General features: G+C 35.8%; 1 gene segment (V, D, J or C); it reads right to left on the minus strand.

The window, feature by feature from the left end:
- LOC125716598 (M1-specific T cell receptor alpha chain-like) overlaps positions 1–14,509 on the minus strand; it is a 55,629-nt gene extending 41,120 nt beyond the window's left edge. The window contains 1 exon segment of the C gene segment in view: positions 14,455–14,509. Coding sequence covers positions 14,455–14,494 — 40 coding nt within the window.
- Positions 14,510–19,018: the final 4,509 nt, after the last annotated feature.

The raw sequence follows: 19,018 nt of genomic DNA on the forward strand, positions 1-19,018 counted from the left end.
TGTTGTCAGAAATTAATTGACTATTAATACTGATAAATAGCAGCTTAATCACATAAATGTTCTCCTGTTCAACTCTACTGTCTATGGAGTTCAGTATATATGGATAAAGACAAAAGGTAAAATCTACATTGATCAGACCCAACAGAGAAAGTGAATTAAAACTGTAACAACACAGATATCACAGGTCATCACTTACTGGTCTGTATGATCAGTCGTGTTCCTTCACCAAATATTAACTTCCGATTATCAGTATTCACACAGTGTTACACTACAGTACAATATATACTGTCCTTCATCATGCATTTACACTGATCTCACCCTACAGTCTAAGCACTTATTTCATGAATAATCATCTCAGCATTGTAATAATATAAACAGGAGAGATATTATGAATTTTAACAGATGAAATTGTTTGATCTTTGTTACTTCTTTGCTAAAAATATAGAAAAATCACTTAAAGACAAACTTACGTTTCTCCACCATTAACTTGGTTCCTTCCCCAAATATCAGCTTGTTGGCACCATCCCTAGTCACACAGTGTTTGATGGCTCAACAGAAACTACCCGATCCAGATACAGACCAGATATTAACCTGTATTAAACACACTTACTGGTCTGACTGTATGAGTAGTTACAATATATCAGAACTTTATTTAATTTTCACTGATGCTGATTGGTCCCAAAGCCCAGGTTTCACTGTAAATACTGATAATCGAAAAATAGCGTCAACATTCTTTCATCCAACTTCAGCATTTATGGAGTGTATATATATATATATATATATATATATGCAAAAATACTCAGGCTCAACAATAATTTTTCTCACAGGTCACTTCCTTGATTCTACACTGATCTAACTCCACAGAGAGAGTAAATTATAACGTAACATCACAGATAACACAGGTCATCACTTACTGGTCTGTATGATCAGCCGTGTTCCTTCACCAAAGATTAGCTTCCTACTACCATCATTCACACAGTGTTACACTACAGTACAATATACACTGTCCCTCATCATGCATTTACACTGATCTCACCCTGCAGTCTAAAGCAATCATTTTGTATACAATCCTTACAGCACTGAATTCTAATGGGTAGAGTTCTAGTCAAACTTACGTTTCTCCACAATTAATCTGGTTCCTTCACCAAATATTAGCTTGCCAGCTCCACTTCCATAATTCACACAGTGCTGGACGGCTTAGCAAAAACTACCATCTCCAGACACAGACCAGAAACACAGTGTCTACAGGTACAAAGTAACATTTCAGTCAATTGTTTAATTTACACTTATTAATGTTCTATGAATACATTGTAAAGGGATTATGCACTTAATGTAAATTGTTAGGAAACAATCAATCAACATTTAAGTAGCGACAGATGTTATTAAAGTGCATTTTTAAAATGGACAGTCTTATGAGAATAGTTTATCTGTCAACAAAATTATGTCAAATGGTGACCAGACCACAGCTGAGGATAAGCCGTATAGATCAACCTACATTTTCATATAAGCTGCAAACTTTGTATCACATGTAAAGATTTTCTCTCAGAAACACTTAGTAAATTCTAATAGCAATTTGAAAAAGATTTCTAGCGACTGAATTACTCACTTGGCTGAATCCACACTTTCGTTCCAGACCCAAATATGATCTTGTCATTGTTAAGATTCACACAGTGTGAGGACGACCATCAAAAACGTGTGTGAGCATCACCGGTGTGTCACACTACAGGACACACAGGAGTGTCACAGATCACTTCCACAATAACGGGACAAATGACAGAATTCTCATGTGACTTTGGAATAGAGGAAAACGGTTCTGGCATGAAAGGTACTTCTCACTCTGCTATTTCTAAATGAGAGCAAACTCCTGCCATTTACCTTCACATCAGCCTGTTCACGCACATTTCTGTTTAATCATCTTAGAATCTGTTAATAAAGGAAGATTGAAGTCATATTTACCTTTTTGAACTATCAACTTTGTTCCGGAACCAAAGACCAGTTTTCCAACATTACCAGTATTCACACAGTGTTACAGATCAGTATGCAAACCTCAGACCTACAGGCATGAGGAACTCACCCTCTGCATTTATAACTGCAAAATACTCCACAGCAAACTTCCCTCACTAATACCCTCATCAGCTGAGAATAGCTGGATCGTATAAAAGTATTCAGATCAATTAAAAGCTTGCAATAATTCTAATTTGTGTTCTTTTAAAAGTCACCAGTTAATTAAACAACAAAACAATCTCATGTGTTTTCTCATATTTTCTAATTAATATTGATATAGTTCTTTAGACCAATAAATATAAGTATCTGATCTATTCATACTGCTCTTAAACATGTACAAGTTCAGCACAAAGGGTCACGTTTGCTTACAGATCATTTACTTATTGTCTTTACTGATCTGACACAAAAGACAAAGTGAGTTATTATGTAACATCATGAATAACACAGGTCATCACTTACTGGTCTGTGTGATCAGTCGAGTTCCTTCGCCAAATATTAACTTAAGTCCAGTACCAGTATTCACACAGTGTTACACTACAGTACAATATACACTGTCCCTCATCATGCATTTACACTGATCTCACCCTGCAGTCTAAGCACTCATTTAATAAACATCTCGAAATAATGTAAACAAAATGAATAATTCCACAGTTTGAAATGCATTAGACACATTTTTATCAATCACCTCTTATATCATTTCATCTTGCAGTTATAACAAGTTGTTGGACAATTTAGTTGTACAACTAATTTATTTCATACAGGTCTGACCCCACAGAGAAACATCACAAATAACACTGGTCATCACTTACTGGTCTGTATGATCAGTCGAGTTCCTTCACCAAATATTAACTTGTTAAGTCCAGTACCAGTAGTCACACAGTGTTACGCTACGTTACAATATACACTGCGGATGTAACATGAGTAGAAAGAATATATCGTGCCATTTTACATATATGTTGGAAAAATCTATCTATGGCATTTTAAATAATACTATATAGTACTTACTGGTCTGTATGATCAGTCGAGTTCCTTCACCAAATATTAACTTGTTAAGTCCAGTACCATCATTCGCACAGTGTTACACTACAGTACAATATACACTGTCCCTCATCATGCATTTACACTGATCTGACTCTACAATCTGCAGCACACATCTCATATATAATCATATGCAGTGAGTGAGAAATATTGTGATGTTTTTATAATTACTTCTTTGCTGTAAATAAAGTAAAAGCAATTAAGTCAAACTTACGTTTCTCCACTATTAACTTGGTTCCTTCTCCAAATATCAGCTTTTCATTACCACTTCTAGTCACACAGTGTTTGATGGCTCAACAGAAACTACCATCTTCAGACACATAACAGAAATTAAACGACAAAACCCACTGATTGGTCTGACTATAAGCCTTTTATACTTATTATTTGCTGGCCAAACTGCCTTACAAACTAAGCTTGGTTTGTGCAATTAAAGAGGTGAATTAAATACACGGAATAACAGATTCGTGTTAGAAAACATGTCATCAGAACCAGTGATTTGAACTTTACCACCCCAGATAACACTGGTCAGCACTTACTGGTCTGTATGATCAGTCGAGTTCCTTCACCAAATATTAACTTCCAGCCAGCAGCACCAGCATCAGCATACACACAGTGTTACACTACAGTACGATATACACTGTCCATCATCTTACATTTACACTGATCTCACCCTGCAGTCTAAAGAATTCATTTTATAAGCAATAAGAAATTATGAAATGTAAATGTTTTACGAATGTACAAAACTGAAGAGTTCTGGCCACATTTATTATTTTCCACAATAAATTAATCGGTCAGCCAACAAGGTCTGAAATGATATTGCGAGTTGGTGATGATGTTATAGGATTCTTTACATAATAATTTCTATTAAATATCTACAGGAAAATACAAAGCTGTGCTCATACTTACCGTTCTCAACAATCAGCCTTGTTCCATCTCCAAATACGATCTTAACATTATTCACACAGTATTTTATGCCTCAACAAAAACTACTGGCTCTAGATACAGAACAGATATTAAACCCACTGACTACTCTGAATAGAAAGCTATAAGAGTATTCAAGCTTATTTTAATTGCTGATGTGAAATACGTAAAGAGGTAGTTTTATCTTAATTTCGATGATTATTTGTATTCTGTTTCTCTGAACTTTCACTGGTGTCAGACATGAATTGACTATTAATACTGATAAACAGCAGCTCAATCACATAAATGTTCTCCTATCCAACCTCTACTGTCTATGGAGTTCATTATACAGTATATGGATAAAGATAAAAGGTAAAACTTAAACTGTTTAGACCCAACAGAGAAAGTGAATTAAAACTGTAACAACACAGGTAACACAGGTCATCACTTACTGGTCTGTATGATCAGTCGTGTTCCTTCACCAAATATTAACTTCTGATTACCAGTATTCACACAGTGTTACACTACAGTACAATATACACTGTCCCTCATCATGCATTTACACTGATCTCACCCATCATTCTAAGCTCTCTTTTCATAAATAATCATACCAGTATTGTGCGAATGTAAATAGCAGGGAAATAATGAATTTTAACAGGTGAAGCCAATAAGAAACACTTTCATATTTGTTAATATCTTTGCTAAAAATACAGAAAAAAACTGTTACTGTCAAACTTACGTTTCTCCACTATTAACTTGGTTCCTTCTCCAAATATCAGCTTGTCAGCAGCACCACCTCTATTCACACATTGTTTTATGGCTCAACAGAAACTACCAACCTTAAATACAGACCCTAAATTAAACCATATTAAACCCACTTAATAGTCTGATTGTATGAGAATTTAATTAGGATATGAATATTTAATTCAATTTTCACAGTAGTTAACAACCCCAAAGCCAAATTCTCACTATAAATACTGACAAATAAAAGATTAATAACATCAATGCTCTTCGCAACTCCAATGTTTATGGTGTTATTTATAAGCAATATTTATACACTGATCAGACGCTACAATGAATTAAAACATAACATCACAGATAACACAGGTCATCACTTACTGGTCTGTATGATCAGTCGTGTTCCTTCACCAAATATTAACTTCCGTCCAGCACCATCATTCACACAGTGTTACACTACAGTACAATATACACTCTCCTCATCGTGCGACTGACATTATTATGCTGGATAGCAAATCAGGAATTATACTGGATCACACACATAAAAATTCGTTTATGACTTATTTCTATAGTGAAAATAGAAATATTTAACAAAGCAGTTATGATTATACTTACGATTTTCAACAATCAGCTTTGTTCCTTCTCCAAAAATGAGCTTGAGAGAACCAGAGCCTTGATTCACACAGTGTTTCCCGGCTCGACACAAACCACCGGCACCACACAGCATAATCTACTGCACACACTCCAGCACTTTACTATCGTCTGCTATGAGCAGGTGTTTGTCTGCTGCCCTGTAGGTCTGAGGTCCTGCATTCAGTCATTTTAATAAATAAACTCTGATTTAATCAACGACACAATCCTCTATTCTACATGCCTGTCACAAAGCTCCGTGTGAAAACTTTTGGTGATTATCCACAACCATTGCTTGTAAAGTCACTGGTTTTCCTTTGTCACACAAATATTAAACCTCTTTGCAATTTAAATTCTAGAAAACACTGGGAATTCACTGCATCTCCATAAATGAATAATTCCAATAAAAAAAAAAAAACTAAACAAGTTGTAGCACTTACGGGATTCCACAGTCACCTTGGTCCCTGTCCCAAATATTATCTTGTTTATCCCCTGAGTCACACAGCATTACACACTATAGCAAATACATTAAGCGACAGCCCTTAGCAGCTAAGCAGCCTGTATAATACAAGAAAACACCCAAAAACACCCAGGGGATTTATAAGAAATAAAAATATCAATATTTATGCCGTTTTTGAAACTTTAATAACAGAGAGCACTTTAAAAGTTATTCCTTATATACCATAACTTAAATTATTTACCCAGAATTAAATTCTAAAATGATGTAAATAAAACAGAAGTTCAGAGTTTACACTGGCACTGAAACTGTGTACTACTCACTGGATTTTACCAATAGAGTTGTTCCAGACCCAAAAATTAGCTGTCTTCCTTAACTGTCCTTTCACTGTGGTTTATAGAAATACACAAACCCTTCACTACTGACTTCAAGCACATTAGATGGTTTAGAATTTAGAATTCAGCATTTATCAGAAATACAGCCTAACCCTAAACCTGAAACTCTTCATCAGTTTGCACACAAATACGTTCACGTGTTCTTGCCGGACAGCTGTTCCAACCTCAATAGCGTGCCAGACATGGAGGTAAAGACTCAGCAAAGACTCAGTGGAGGACCCTGGGGGGCCCAGCAAAGACAGGACTCACTTGACTGGACAAGCAGGACGGTCCCAGTTCCAAACACAAGAGGATCAGCTGCACTTCCAGTATTCACACAGTGTTTAGTTACAGCACAAAAACTACTGGCACCTGACACAGTTTGTACTGTGTCTTACGCACTGAAAGGAATCTGGCAATTTTCAAGTCGTAAAAATGTGCATTTTTAAGGGTGTATGTCCTTAATAATAAAACAAAATAAAAAAACAAACACTACAGCAAATACTACACTGCACACACCAAAACACATTCCACTGTAGGTCTAACTGATCATATTTTTTTAGTTGCCCATTCAGAACCATGTAACATTAAACTATCAGTTTACGATAAAATGTAACACATTGTAATACTTACTGTGTTGAACTATCAGCTTTGTTCCTGAGCCAAAGATTACTTTTTGTGCACCACCAGCATTCACACAGTGTCACAGAGCAGTATGTAAACCTCAGACCCTACAGGTCCTGCCTGTCTACACATCCACGCTCCGTTATACCATTATAAACAGAATAGCAGGATTTTTTTTAATCCGGCATATTTCCAGTACAAATGACTAAATATTGATTATAAAACAACATAAATACAGGTAAATTAATGACATGTGACCCTTTACCTCACTCTGTTTATGGACTTAACTTACGTTTACACTGATCTGACAACACAGAGAAAGTGAATTAAAACATAACGACGCAGATAAAACAGGTCACTACTTACTCGTCTGTACAATCAGCCGTGTTCCTGCGCCAAACGTTATCTTGCTATAGCCACTAGTCACACAGTGTTACACTACAGTACAATATACACTGTCCATCATCATGCATTTACACTGATCTCACCCTGTAGTCTAAAGCACTCATTTCATACATAATCTTCTCAGCATTATAATAATAATGTAAACAGGAGGGCACTCATGAATTCCCCTGAGCAGTTTTTTGTCAGTTTACTAAAATGAAAAATATATGGTCAAACTTACTGTTTTCCACAGTTAACTTTGTTCCTGCTCCAAATATGACCTTTCCATAGCTGCTGCCGTCATTCACACTGTGTTTGACAGCTTAACACAAACTACCAGAGCAAAGGCCATGCCAGGTCGGCAGATGCAGGATAATAAATTAATGCGAATAACAACATAACAAACCTGAATCATCATTTTTGTACAAAGTCATGGCACTAGCATGACTGTGAGGCACAGAAAGTCACACTAATATCCAATAACAGTTAAATAAAAACCTTTTACCTTCTGTTGTCAACGAATTTCGAATGAGCCCAAATATTAAGTCTTAAAAGTAATTTTTACAAATTTCAGCTGAAACACAAAGTAAATACTTTAGTTCCACTTCCAAATACTATCTTGCCGAGTCCGGCAGTATTAACACGCAGAAACCAACCATGATGAAAGCCACACGTGTAACAGCAGAACCAAGAACAAAATATCCTACTAAAGTAATTATTTAAATCGATCAATGTGTAAGATACAAGAGTAGCTAAAAGATGCTGTAGAAACTAACAGTGAAAATGGATTATATGATTATTTAGGGTAATAAACTGTCAGGTATGGAACAGACATGACATCAGTCATCAGTATTAAAACATAGGAGTAACAAACACAGCCTGAGAGAAAACAGCAAATTATACTGCAACATCACGGATAACACAGGTCACTACTTACTGGTCTGTATGATCAGCCGTGTTCCATCACCAAAGATTAACTTGTTATCATAACCAGTATTCACACAGTGTTACACTACAGTACAATATACACTGTCCACAGTCGTGCATTTACACTGATCTCACCCTACAGACATAATGAGCAAATTTCACAAATAATCTTAGTAACCAAATGAAAAGTCTCTTATTTTTACAACAGAGCAATACACGCAAAATTAATTTTATCGTTATTTTTCAACCAAATTGCTTTGTGTGAAAAGTATTCAGCCGAGCACTAAATATTTTGCAAACTATCCAAATAAATTTTCTTTAACCATAAAAGTTAAAAGATAAAATAATCAAGCTACTGTAGCTTTTTATTCTATGTTGCAGCAGGACACACATATTATATTAACCGATGTGTCCATAAAGTTAATATTCTTACTGAATTTCTCCAAAGGGTAAAATCCAGCATATAATGGAATTACCAGCTATTTAATAAGCATGAAGGCATCCAGCAACTAACGATCAACATTGTGGAAAACTATCATACTTACTGGGTTGTACAACTACACCAGTTCCAGATCCAAATGTTAACTTGTATCCAGTACCAGTCATCCACAGTGCTACACCCAACTACACAAACCATGAGTTACAGGGAACTGAGAAGCTCTTTTCTTTGGGAAGGTCATTCCAGCTTCCCCTATCATTTACGGGCTTATGTATGATGATGGACAGTGAAATGTCCATTTAATTAAAAAAACTGAGCTTTTCCTCGTACAAATGAAGTTGACTTACTAGTGAGACAGTACAGTCAGATAGGTTTACGAAATGAGAACAGTTTGAACAATACCATCCCTTTGAGATACGAATCAGACACGTATTTTCATACAGAAACATGCGGTATTATCATACTTACTATGCTGGACTATCATTTTTGTCCCAGTGCCAAAAATAATTCTTCTATCAGCACCAGCATTCACACAGTGTTACATTACAGTACAATAAACATTGTCAGCCATCATGCATTCACACTGATCTGACCCCTACAGAGAAAGTCATTTAAATTATAACATCACAGGTAACACAGGTCATCACTTACTGGTCTGTATGATCAGTCGTGTTCCTTCACCAAATATTAACTTGTAACCCCCAGCACTTCCAGTATTCACACAGTGTTACAGATCAGTATATAAACCTCAGACCAGACAGGTCTAGTGAGCAATTATTTAGCAACAAATACTTACTTTGTTGAGCTATTAGCTTTGTCCCTGAGCCAAAGACCAGTTTATCACTGATACCAACATTCACACAGTGTCACAGAGCAGTATGCAAACCTAAGACCTACAGGTACGAGGATCTGACCCTCAACACATACATGTATAGTTATAAGATGAACCTGCATTCACAAACTGAAGTTTATGTTTTACTAAAAAATATCTCCACTTGTCATATTATTATTAATAAACTGAAAACCATTACAGACAGGTGTGTAACGTCTAATAGGACCAGCTACCAACCATAATCACAACTATTCATCTTTTTATGGGGAAAACATACAATCTACCATAAAAAAACCTTTGTACCCTCAAACAGACAATGTTTATTTAAGAAGTACTGCTTAGCAAAAAATACTTACTGTGTTCAACCATCAGCTTTGTTCCAGAGCCAAAAATCAATTTTGCGGCACCTCCAGCTTGCACACAGTGTTACAGAGCAGTATGTAAACCTCAGACCCTACAGGAACCATCTATACATTCATAAAATGATTTATAATGAGTCTTTATGTAGATCTCTGTTTTCTAAACAAATCCTTACCATGTCAGGGTCATAACTCATCTCTCTCACACAGCACAGACACAACACATCACAGCTTATAAAAATAAGGTTCTATTAAAGACCTCTCCATATATCTGGAAAAGTTTTTCCTTTTCATCACACTGATATCACTTACTGGTCTGTATGATCAGTCGAGTTCCTTCACCAAATATTATCTTGTAACCAGCAGCAGCATCATTCACACAGTGTTACACTACAGTACAATATACACTGTCCCTCATCATGCATTTACACTGATCTCGCCCTGCAGTCTAGTCACTCATTTCATAAATATATATCATTTATAAGGTTTATTTTTTATAGAAATACAGACACAAGAAACATTTCCCGCCAAACTTACGTTTCTCCACTATTAACTTGGTTCCTTCTCCAAATATCAGCTTGTTAGCACCTCCATAATTCACACAGTGTTACACTACAGTACAATAAACGCCGTCCATCATCATGCATTTACAAAGATCTCATCCGAAGAAAAAAATTATTTAAAATGTCAGAACACAAATAACACAGGTCATCACTTACTGGTCTGTATGATCAGTCGTGTTCCTTCACCAAATATTAACTTGTAACCACCACCAGCATTCACACAGTGACACAGAGCAGTATGTAAACCTCAGACCATGCAAATACAAGGATCTGACCCTCAACACATCCATGCAAAGTTATATGATGAACTTTTATCCACAAACTGACATCGCTCTTTTGAAAATATATCTCCACGTAACTCAAAAACATTACAGACACCAACTTTTAATACCACCTGCATCCACAATAAGAGCTAGACATCTATTTATACAAAAAACGTATACTCTATCAGAAATAAATCCTTATATTCTCTAGTAGATTAAAGGAAATTATTTCAAAATTACTGTTAACAAAAAAAAACTTACTGTGTTCAACCGTCAATTTTGATCCTGAGCCAAAAATCACTTTTGCAACCCCACCAGTATTCACACAGTATCACAGAGCAGTATGCAAACCTCAGATCAGACAGGCAACCCCTACATATTCAGGCATATTTTTATAACGAGTCTTTATGTAGATCTGTGTTTTATAAACAAATTTATAAATGAATCCTTCCCATATCAGTGCTGGAGACACGTGCATAACCCATCTCCCTTAAAGACCATAAACATGAAACTTTACGGCTTAGAAAAACAAGGGACCAATAAAGACATTTACATATAACTGAGAGAAATAGAATCACTGAATTCTAATGGGTACAGTTCTGATCAGACTTACGTTTTTCCACAATTAACCTGGTTCCTTCACCAAATATGATCTTGCGAGTTCCACTTCCAGAATTCACACAGTGTTTGATGGCTCAACAGAAACTACCGGCTCCAGATACAAGCCAGAAATTAAAATATACTAAGTTTGCAGATACAAAATAACAATTTAAGCATTTAAGTAAATTTTTCAGACAGAAAATCAGTTGCATTTTTGGCCACTTTTCTCAGTAAACAACCCAAAAATGATTCCTTAGTCTTCATGACTACCTGACTACATGACTGTCTCACAGAATTCAAATTAAAACAAAATTCACTTAAAACACATACAAATACTCACTTGATTCCACAAATACTTTAGTTCCACTTCCAAATACCATCTTGTTTACCCCACCAGTATTCACACACAGACACGCACCATAACAAATACCACACGTGTGGGATTTAACCAAGAACAAAATATGTTTTCTAGTGAAATGCATTACTTAAATATAATTCATGAATATGTAAGATTGATTAACTTCGGTCAACATCTGCCTTCTAAACTAACAAACCATTTAATAAATTTTTGGGTTATCTTTAGATTCTTTAGATTAAAAATATGTAAGCAATGACAGGCATTGCTATAGTGTATTAATAGAATGGATTGTCTAATTATAATGTTTTTTTGTCAAAAAAATTATGAAAACAGGAGACCAAACAGCAAATTTTACCAACTCAGATAACACAGGTTAGCACTTACTGGTCTGTATGATCAGTCGTGTTCCTTCACCAAATATTATCTTGTAACCTCCAGCTCCGCCAGTAGTCACACAGTGTTACACTACAGTGCAATATACACTGTCCCTCATCATGCATTTACACTGATCTCACACTTCAGTCTAAAGAACACGATTTACATGTAATCACATATCACAGCCTTATGACAAGATAAACAGCAGGGAAAACATCACTTTTAATATTTGCAAATTATTTCTTTTCTTAAAAATGAAAGAGTTACACACAAACTTACGTTTCTCCACTATTAACTTGGTTCCTTCTCCAAATATCAGCTTGTCATTACCTCTATTCACACAGTGTTTGATGGCTCAACAAAAACTACTAGCTTCAAAAATATAACAGAAATTAAACTACTTAAATTAAACAAACCCACTGAATAGACTGACTATAAAGCTATAGGAGTACTCAAGCTTATTTTAGTTTTTGTTAAATCCATAAAAAGGTTACACAGTTTTCTTAATTTAGATCATTATTTAAATACGGTTTCCCTGAACTTTCCCTGGTGTCGGACATGAATTGACTATAAATACTGATAAAAATAAACGTTCTTCTACCCAGCTTTACTATTTATTGTGCTGATTATATACGCAAAAAGCCAAGAGGTCAAACCTACAATATGCACTGTCCCTCATCATGCATTTACACTGATCTGGCACAAAAAAATGTAAAACAGGTCATTACTTACTGGTCTGTATGATCAGTCGTGTTCCTTCACCAAATATTAACTTCCAACCAGCACCAGTATTCACACAGTGTTACACTACAGTACAATATACACTGTCCTCACCATGCATTTACACTGATCTCACCCTGCAGTCTAAACACTCATTTCATGTATAATATTCTCAGACTTATAAAAATAATATAAATAGGAAGGAAATCATAAATTCTACAGGTTCAAAAACATTACATATATGTATGCTTTGTGGGTTGCGTCCTGTTGTATCATTTTGCAGTTGTCATACTTCTGTAATTTTACGCTGATCTGAACACACAAAGTGAATTAAACTGCAACATAACATATCACACAGGTCATCACTTACTAGTCTGTATGATCAGCCGAGTTCCTTCACCAAATGTTAGCTTGTAAAGGCCAGAACCACCAGCATTCACACAGTGTTACACCACAGTACAATATACACTGTCCATAATCATGCATTTACACTGATTTCATCCCACAGTCTAAAGCAATCATTTCATAAATATCTATCATTTATAAGCTTTGCTTCTAACTGAAAAACAAAAAAATCAGATAAAAACAACTTATAGTCAAACTTACGTTTCTCCACTATTAACTTGGTTCCTTCCCCAAATATCAGCTTGTTGTCACCTCTAGTCACACAGTGTTTGATGGCTCAACAGAAACTACCAGCTCCAGATACAGACCAGGAATTAAGCTATGAAACCCACTTAGGTCTGACTACAAGGCTATCGGAATATTCCAGCTTATTTTCATAGCTGTTGCTAAATCCTTAAAGATGTAGTTTTTTTTTTTAAATTCTGATGATTATTTGTATACCGAGTTCATGAAGTTTCACTGGTGTCAGACATGAATTGACTATGAATGCTGATAACTGGCAGCCTAATTGTATAAAAGTTTTACAACACTGTACTGCTTATGGAGTTAATCATGCATACAAAAGTACAATACAAATGTCAAACGAACAATATACACTGTCCATCATGATGGATCTCACTAGAGAACTGATCTCACCCTAAACAGAAGGTGAATTAAACTGTAACAACACAACTAACACTGGTCATCACTTACTGGTCTGTATGATCAGTCGTGTTCCTTCAGCAAACGTTAATTTGTAAGCAGCGGCACCACCAGTAGTCACACAGTGTTACACTACAGTACAATATACACTGTCCCTCACCATGCATTTACACTGATCTGAAACCCAGTTTAAAGCACTAATTTCATAAATCTTTCTACATTACAGGACAGCTTAGACGAATTTACCACTAATGATATTATAACTTACTGGATTCAATGGTCAATCTGGTCCCTTCGCCAAAGAGCAGCGGGTCTGTGCTCGTCCTCCTCACACAGTGTTTTTACTCTTATCAAATACCCCCCACCAACAGGGGGGCTCACGCCTTGCTAAAATGCACCGGTTCCTGTATTTTTAACTAAAATCACGCAAATAACATCCTATCTGCAACTATTCATCTTCTTCTCTTCCCTCAGTTTCAGCTACATTTTTAACCAAAATCATGCGACTAGCATCTTATCTGGCAAAGTTTTACTGAGGTCTGTTAAACCGTTTAACGAAAGCACATGCCTCAAGTAATTTCAGAATATAAGTAATTAATGACGGTCAGGATTAACTGCACTGGATACTTCCAAGGCATTTAAAAAACTGCTGATAATAACAAAACAGTAAAAATCCACTAGGCACTGCAAATACTACACTGCACACACCAAACACACTCCAAACTATGTCTAAATGATCAAATTATTACTTCATGGTCATTCTCAATCATATTTAATGAAGTAACCTATTTATGATAAAACACAACACACTGCGATACTTACCTTTTTGAACCATCAGCTTTGTTCCTGAGCCAAAGACCATTTTACCACCAGTACCAGTATTCACACAGTGGTACAGAGCAGTATGTAAACCTCAGACCTGACAGAGACAAGATCCTGATCCTCAAGAAATCTATGTTACAGCTCAAACCTAAATCCAAATACTGATGTTTTCTGTGTATTATGCTAAAAGGTATGAAAAAAAACGTATATCTGTAATATTGTATATACAGATTTATACAATAAAATAAATCAAATTCATTTGCTTTTAAATATCTACAGTATTAATTAAGCCTAACAAAAATCTAAATGCACTTAATTAAATGTAAAGAATATCTTAACAGTTAACCCAGACTTAATTTTAAATTATGACCATGGCTAATTTTTTTATTGTGTTGTTATACATAAAAATGAAAACACAGCATTTTTATTAAATTAAAACTGAATTCAACTGTAACATCAGTATATAAGACATGTCATCACTTACTGGTCTGTATGATCAGCCGAGTTCCTTCACCAAATATTAACTTAAGTCCAGCACCATCATTCACACAGTGTTACACTACAGTACAATATACACTGTCCCTCATTGTGCATTTACACTGATCTCACCCTGCAGTCTAAGCACTCATGTCATAAGAAATCATCTCATAATATCCGAATGATTTACATAAAACTAAGCATATCTGGCCAAACTTGCTGTTTCAACAATAATTCACTTGTAAGCAAATTTTCCCATCTCATAAGTTATGACCTAGACCTATATAAATAAAATAAAATAAAGTGTTTGGTTCTCTATGTTACACTGATCTGATCCCACGGAGAAACTGAATTGAAAAATTGAGAATTTTGAATTGAGAAACTGTAACATCACAGATAACCTAGATAATCACTTACTGGTCTGTATGATCAGTCGTGTTCCTTCACCAAATATTAACTTGTCACCACCAGTATTCACACAGTGTTACACTACAGTACAATATACACTGTCCCTCATCGTGCAGTTACACTGATCTCACCCTGCAGTCTAAGCACTCATTTCATAAATACGTATCATTTATAAGGTTTATGTCACATTTTTTTAAAAGAAATACACATACATTAAAAAAAAACTTGCGGCCAAACTTACGTTTCTCCACTATTAACTTGGTTCCTTCTCCAAATATCACCTTTTCAGCACCACCTCTATTCACACAGTGTTACACTACAGTACAATATACACTGTCCCTCATCATGCATTTACACTGATCTGAAACCCAGTTTAAAGCACTAATTTCATTATTCTTTCTACATAACAGGACAGCTTAGACTAATTTACCACTAATGATATTATAACTTACTGGATTCAATGGTCAATCTGGTCCCTTCGCCAAAGAGCAGGGGGTCTGAGCCAGAAATCCTCACACAGTGTTTTTACTCTTGTCTAATACCCCCCATCATTATAGTACAGCTGTTTCTGAATTTTCAGGGTTACATCACCCTCCTTCCAGCCAGTTTCAGCTACATTTTAAACTAAAATCATGTAAAATAACATCCTATCTGGGAAAGTTTTCCGACAACCATTAACCTGTTCAACAAAAACGAATGCCTCAAAATATTTCCTTATGTAATTAAAGAATAACAGTAACGAATACCTACACCGAATACTTTCAAGACATACGATTAACTTGGACTGCATTTTAACAGCATTTTCTCCTTTACCTTTTAACCTTATATGAACAAGGCAGTTAGTTGGCTTAATTATATGCTCGATCCCTTGGCCAAAAAGGATACAGAATGAACCACCTGAACTCATACACTGATATAATAAACGCCAAATAAAAACTTCATAATTCTTTGAAACTAAAGGAATCCATGGGAGCTGTTCTTCTCCCTTTCTATATGTACAAACACTTTCAGTCACTTATCAAATCATGCCATAAAGACGGCAAAAACACTATTAAACATTAGATTTCATCTTACATGCTACTCTGAATTAAATACACTGCAGTTATCAAGTCAGCAGTAATTAATGTTATATTGAATACAGATATTTTCTATATTAGCGATGAAAACTTACTATGAATTAACGTCATAAAAAAAATGTATAACACGCAACTTACCCGTCTGCACAATCACCGAGAGCCACCCCCATAAATGAATGTCTCTAGGTTATTCACAGAGTAATCTCCTCCATACTGAATACCTATACATCTCCATAATCTTTCACTTTAAATACCTGTGTCTGTTCTTAATCCTCCACACTAAATACCTGTATCTCTCGCTAAACGTACTCTCAGAATACCTGCATCTTTCCATAATGCTCCACCCGTATCTCTGGTGAACTGTCTTGATGAAATATCTGCCACTCACGTAAATCCTTGTCAGATCTGGACATATTTTAAAATAAAATCTCGCAATTTGTAGAAACACTACTAAGATGAAATGGCACAGTAACACCATAAATTTATTTTAACAGAAAACTGAAATGATTTACCTGTTTCCACTAACACTCTCGTCCCACTGCCAAAAATGAGCTTGTCAGTGGCGGCATTCACACAGAGTTATAGACCATAACAAATACACATAATATTATGTGCACACATATAATAATACTGAAGCCTGGAAGGAGCGTTCAAATAACAACTTGTGCTTTTCAGGAAAGTAAACTATTATTGTGCCATACATAATGAGGCTTAAAACTCAAGGAAACGTACTTTTTAACTGTATCATACTTACTGGAATGAACAATTAAGCTAGTTCCAGATCCAAAGACAAACTTGTCACCATAACCAGATGACCACACTGTTACACCCCGCTACGCAAACCCCGATGTGTGTTCATGCTCAAGGTGCCTTGGTACGTCTACAGGCGCGGCTTTCATATAATATTAATTTATGCTTAAATTACGAAAAAGTCTTACTAAATAACATTGTTAAACTTACTGGATTGAATGGTTAGTCTGGTCCCATTACCAAAAACCATCGGCTTTGAGTTGGCTGCTTTCACACAGTGTTAATGTCCATGTCAAATACAGCTCAGTGAAAAACGGTTTCAACTTCATCAATAAATGTTTGAATAACCCGGGAATAACGACGCTGCTAAATTACGTAATTAATTAAATAACGAATTAAAAAAATTAAGCCGATATTTGTCATACTTAATATGGTAAACCATCATGTAAACCCCATCACTGATAAAGCACACTGACTAAACACTTGTACATTTTTGTAAATGTGGAACATTTCTATAGTTAATGCGATTTAGTACTTACTTGTTTGTACGATAAGTCGTGTTCCTTCACCGAATGTTACTTTGTTATAGTCGTCATTCACACCGTGCTACGTCACAGTACAATAAACACTCACCATGAATATCCAACTAATATGATCCATGATCAGTATGAAAATGAATTAAATTTAACTGCATAAATAACACAGGTTACCACTTACATGTCTGTACGATAAGTTGTGTTCCTTCACCAAACGTTATCTTGTTAGAGCCACTAATCACACAGTGTTACACTACAATACAAAATACTCTCTCCATTACACTCACCTCAATCTTCAGTCTAATGCATAAACGAATATTATTTGTGACCTTTGAGTATTACTGCGCTTCAAGTATGTCACATAATGTGTTAGGCACCAAAGTTCACACTTAATTAGCAATTCCCTTGTCCAGAAATAATCAATGTACACATTTAATCACCTCAGCATTATGTAATGTCAAATACTCAGTGCAAAGTCATAGATTTTGTGCGTTTTTTGTAGTAAGCATATAGGTGTATTATCTTTTCCGGAATATCAGTCTTTTTCAATGGTCAATAAGGTGTAGACCGAATGCAAAGGGCCTTGTTAAATATATCTTTCAAAGGATAATGGAATATATGGCGATGGCCAGCAGTGTAACATTATACTAGGGCAGTCATTCAGCCCTGATCCTAAACAGAGGATGAACTTAAACTCCACAGTGATAATCTATCAGTGATCAATCAGCTCGGCGAAATGGGCATCCGATTTGATGTCAGACCCTCTCTCCTCTCAGATGTTAACCTGCCTTTTTCCCCAATGAAAACCAATAATGAGTCGTAATGGACACACGATGAAACTGCATGAAAAGGAAAACGTCCGACTCCACTGGGACCCGATTCCCAGCTCCAAAGCTCAGCCGGTTACCAGCGTTACACGTACAGTATTCGCCTCCACACAAAATACCCATCGCTTCTCAGTGACGAAACCCAGTTTGTGAATACTGGTACCGAGATAACAGTGATACTCAATAAAATATACCTGTAGCTTCTGACCAGAGGGTACTGAGGCATTGTGAATCAAATGGGTCAAGTTTAGATGCCGATTTGTATAACTGATCCAAATAAAATCTTTCAAAAGCCTCGATTGATGAGATATCGATTAGAACAGCAGTGGAAAACGACACACGTACTTACGTGATTCTACGAGTACTTTAGTTCCACTTCCGAATATGATCTTGTTCCCTGCTTGATTATTCACACACAGATACACACCATGACAAATACCTGCCATCCGTTCTGCAGAACGCAGCATGGCTAGATGTCGGTACTGACAGT

This window comes from Brienomyrus brachyistius, chromosome 21 (assembly GCF_023856365.1).
Source record: "Brienomyrus brachyistius isolate T26 chromosome 21, BBRACH_0.4, whole genome shotgun sequence".
Taxonomy (NCBI): Eukaryota; Metazoa; Chordata; class Actinopteri; order Osteoglossiformes; family Mormyridae; genus Brienomyrus; species Brienomyrus brachyistius.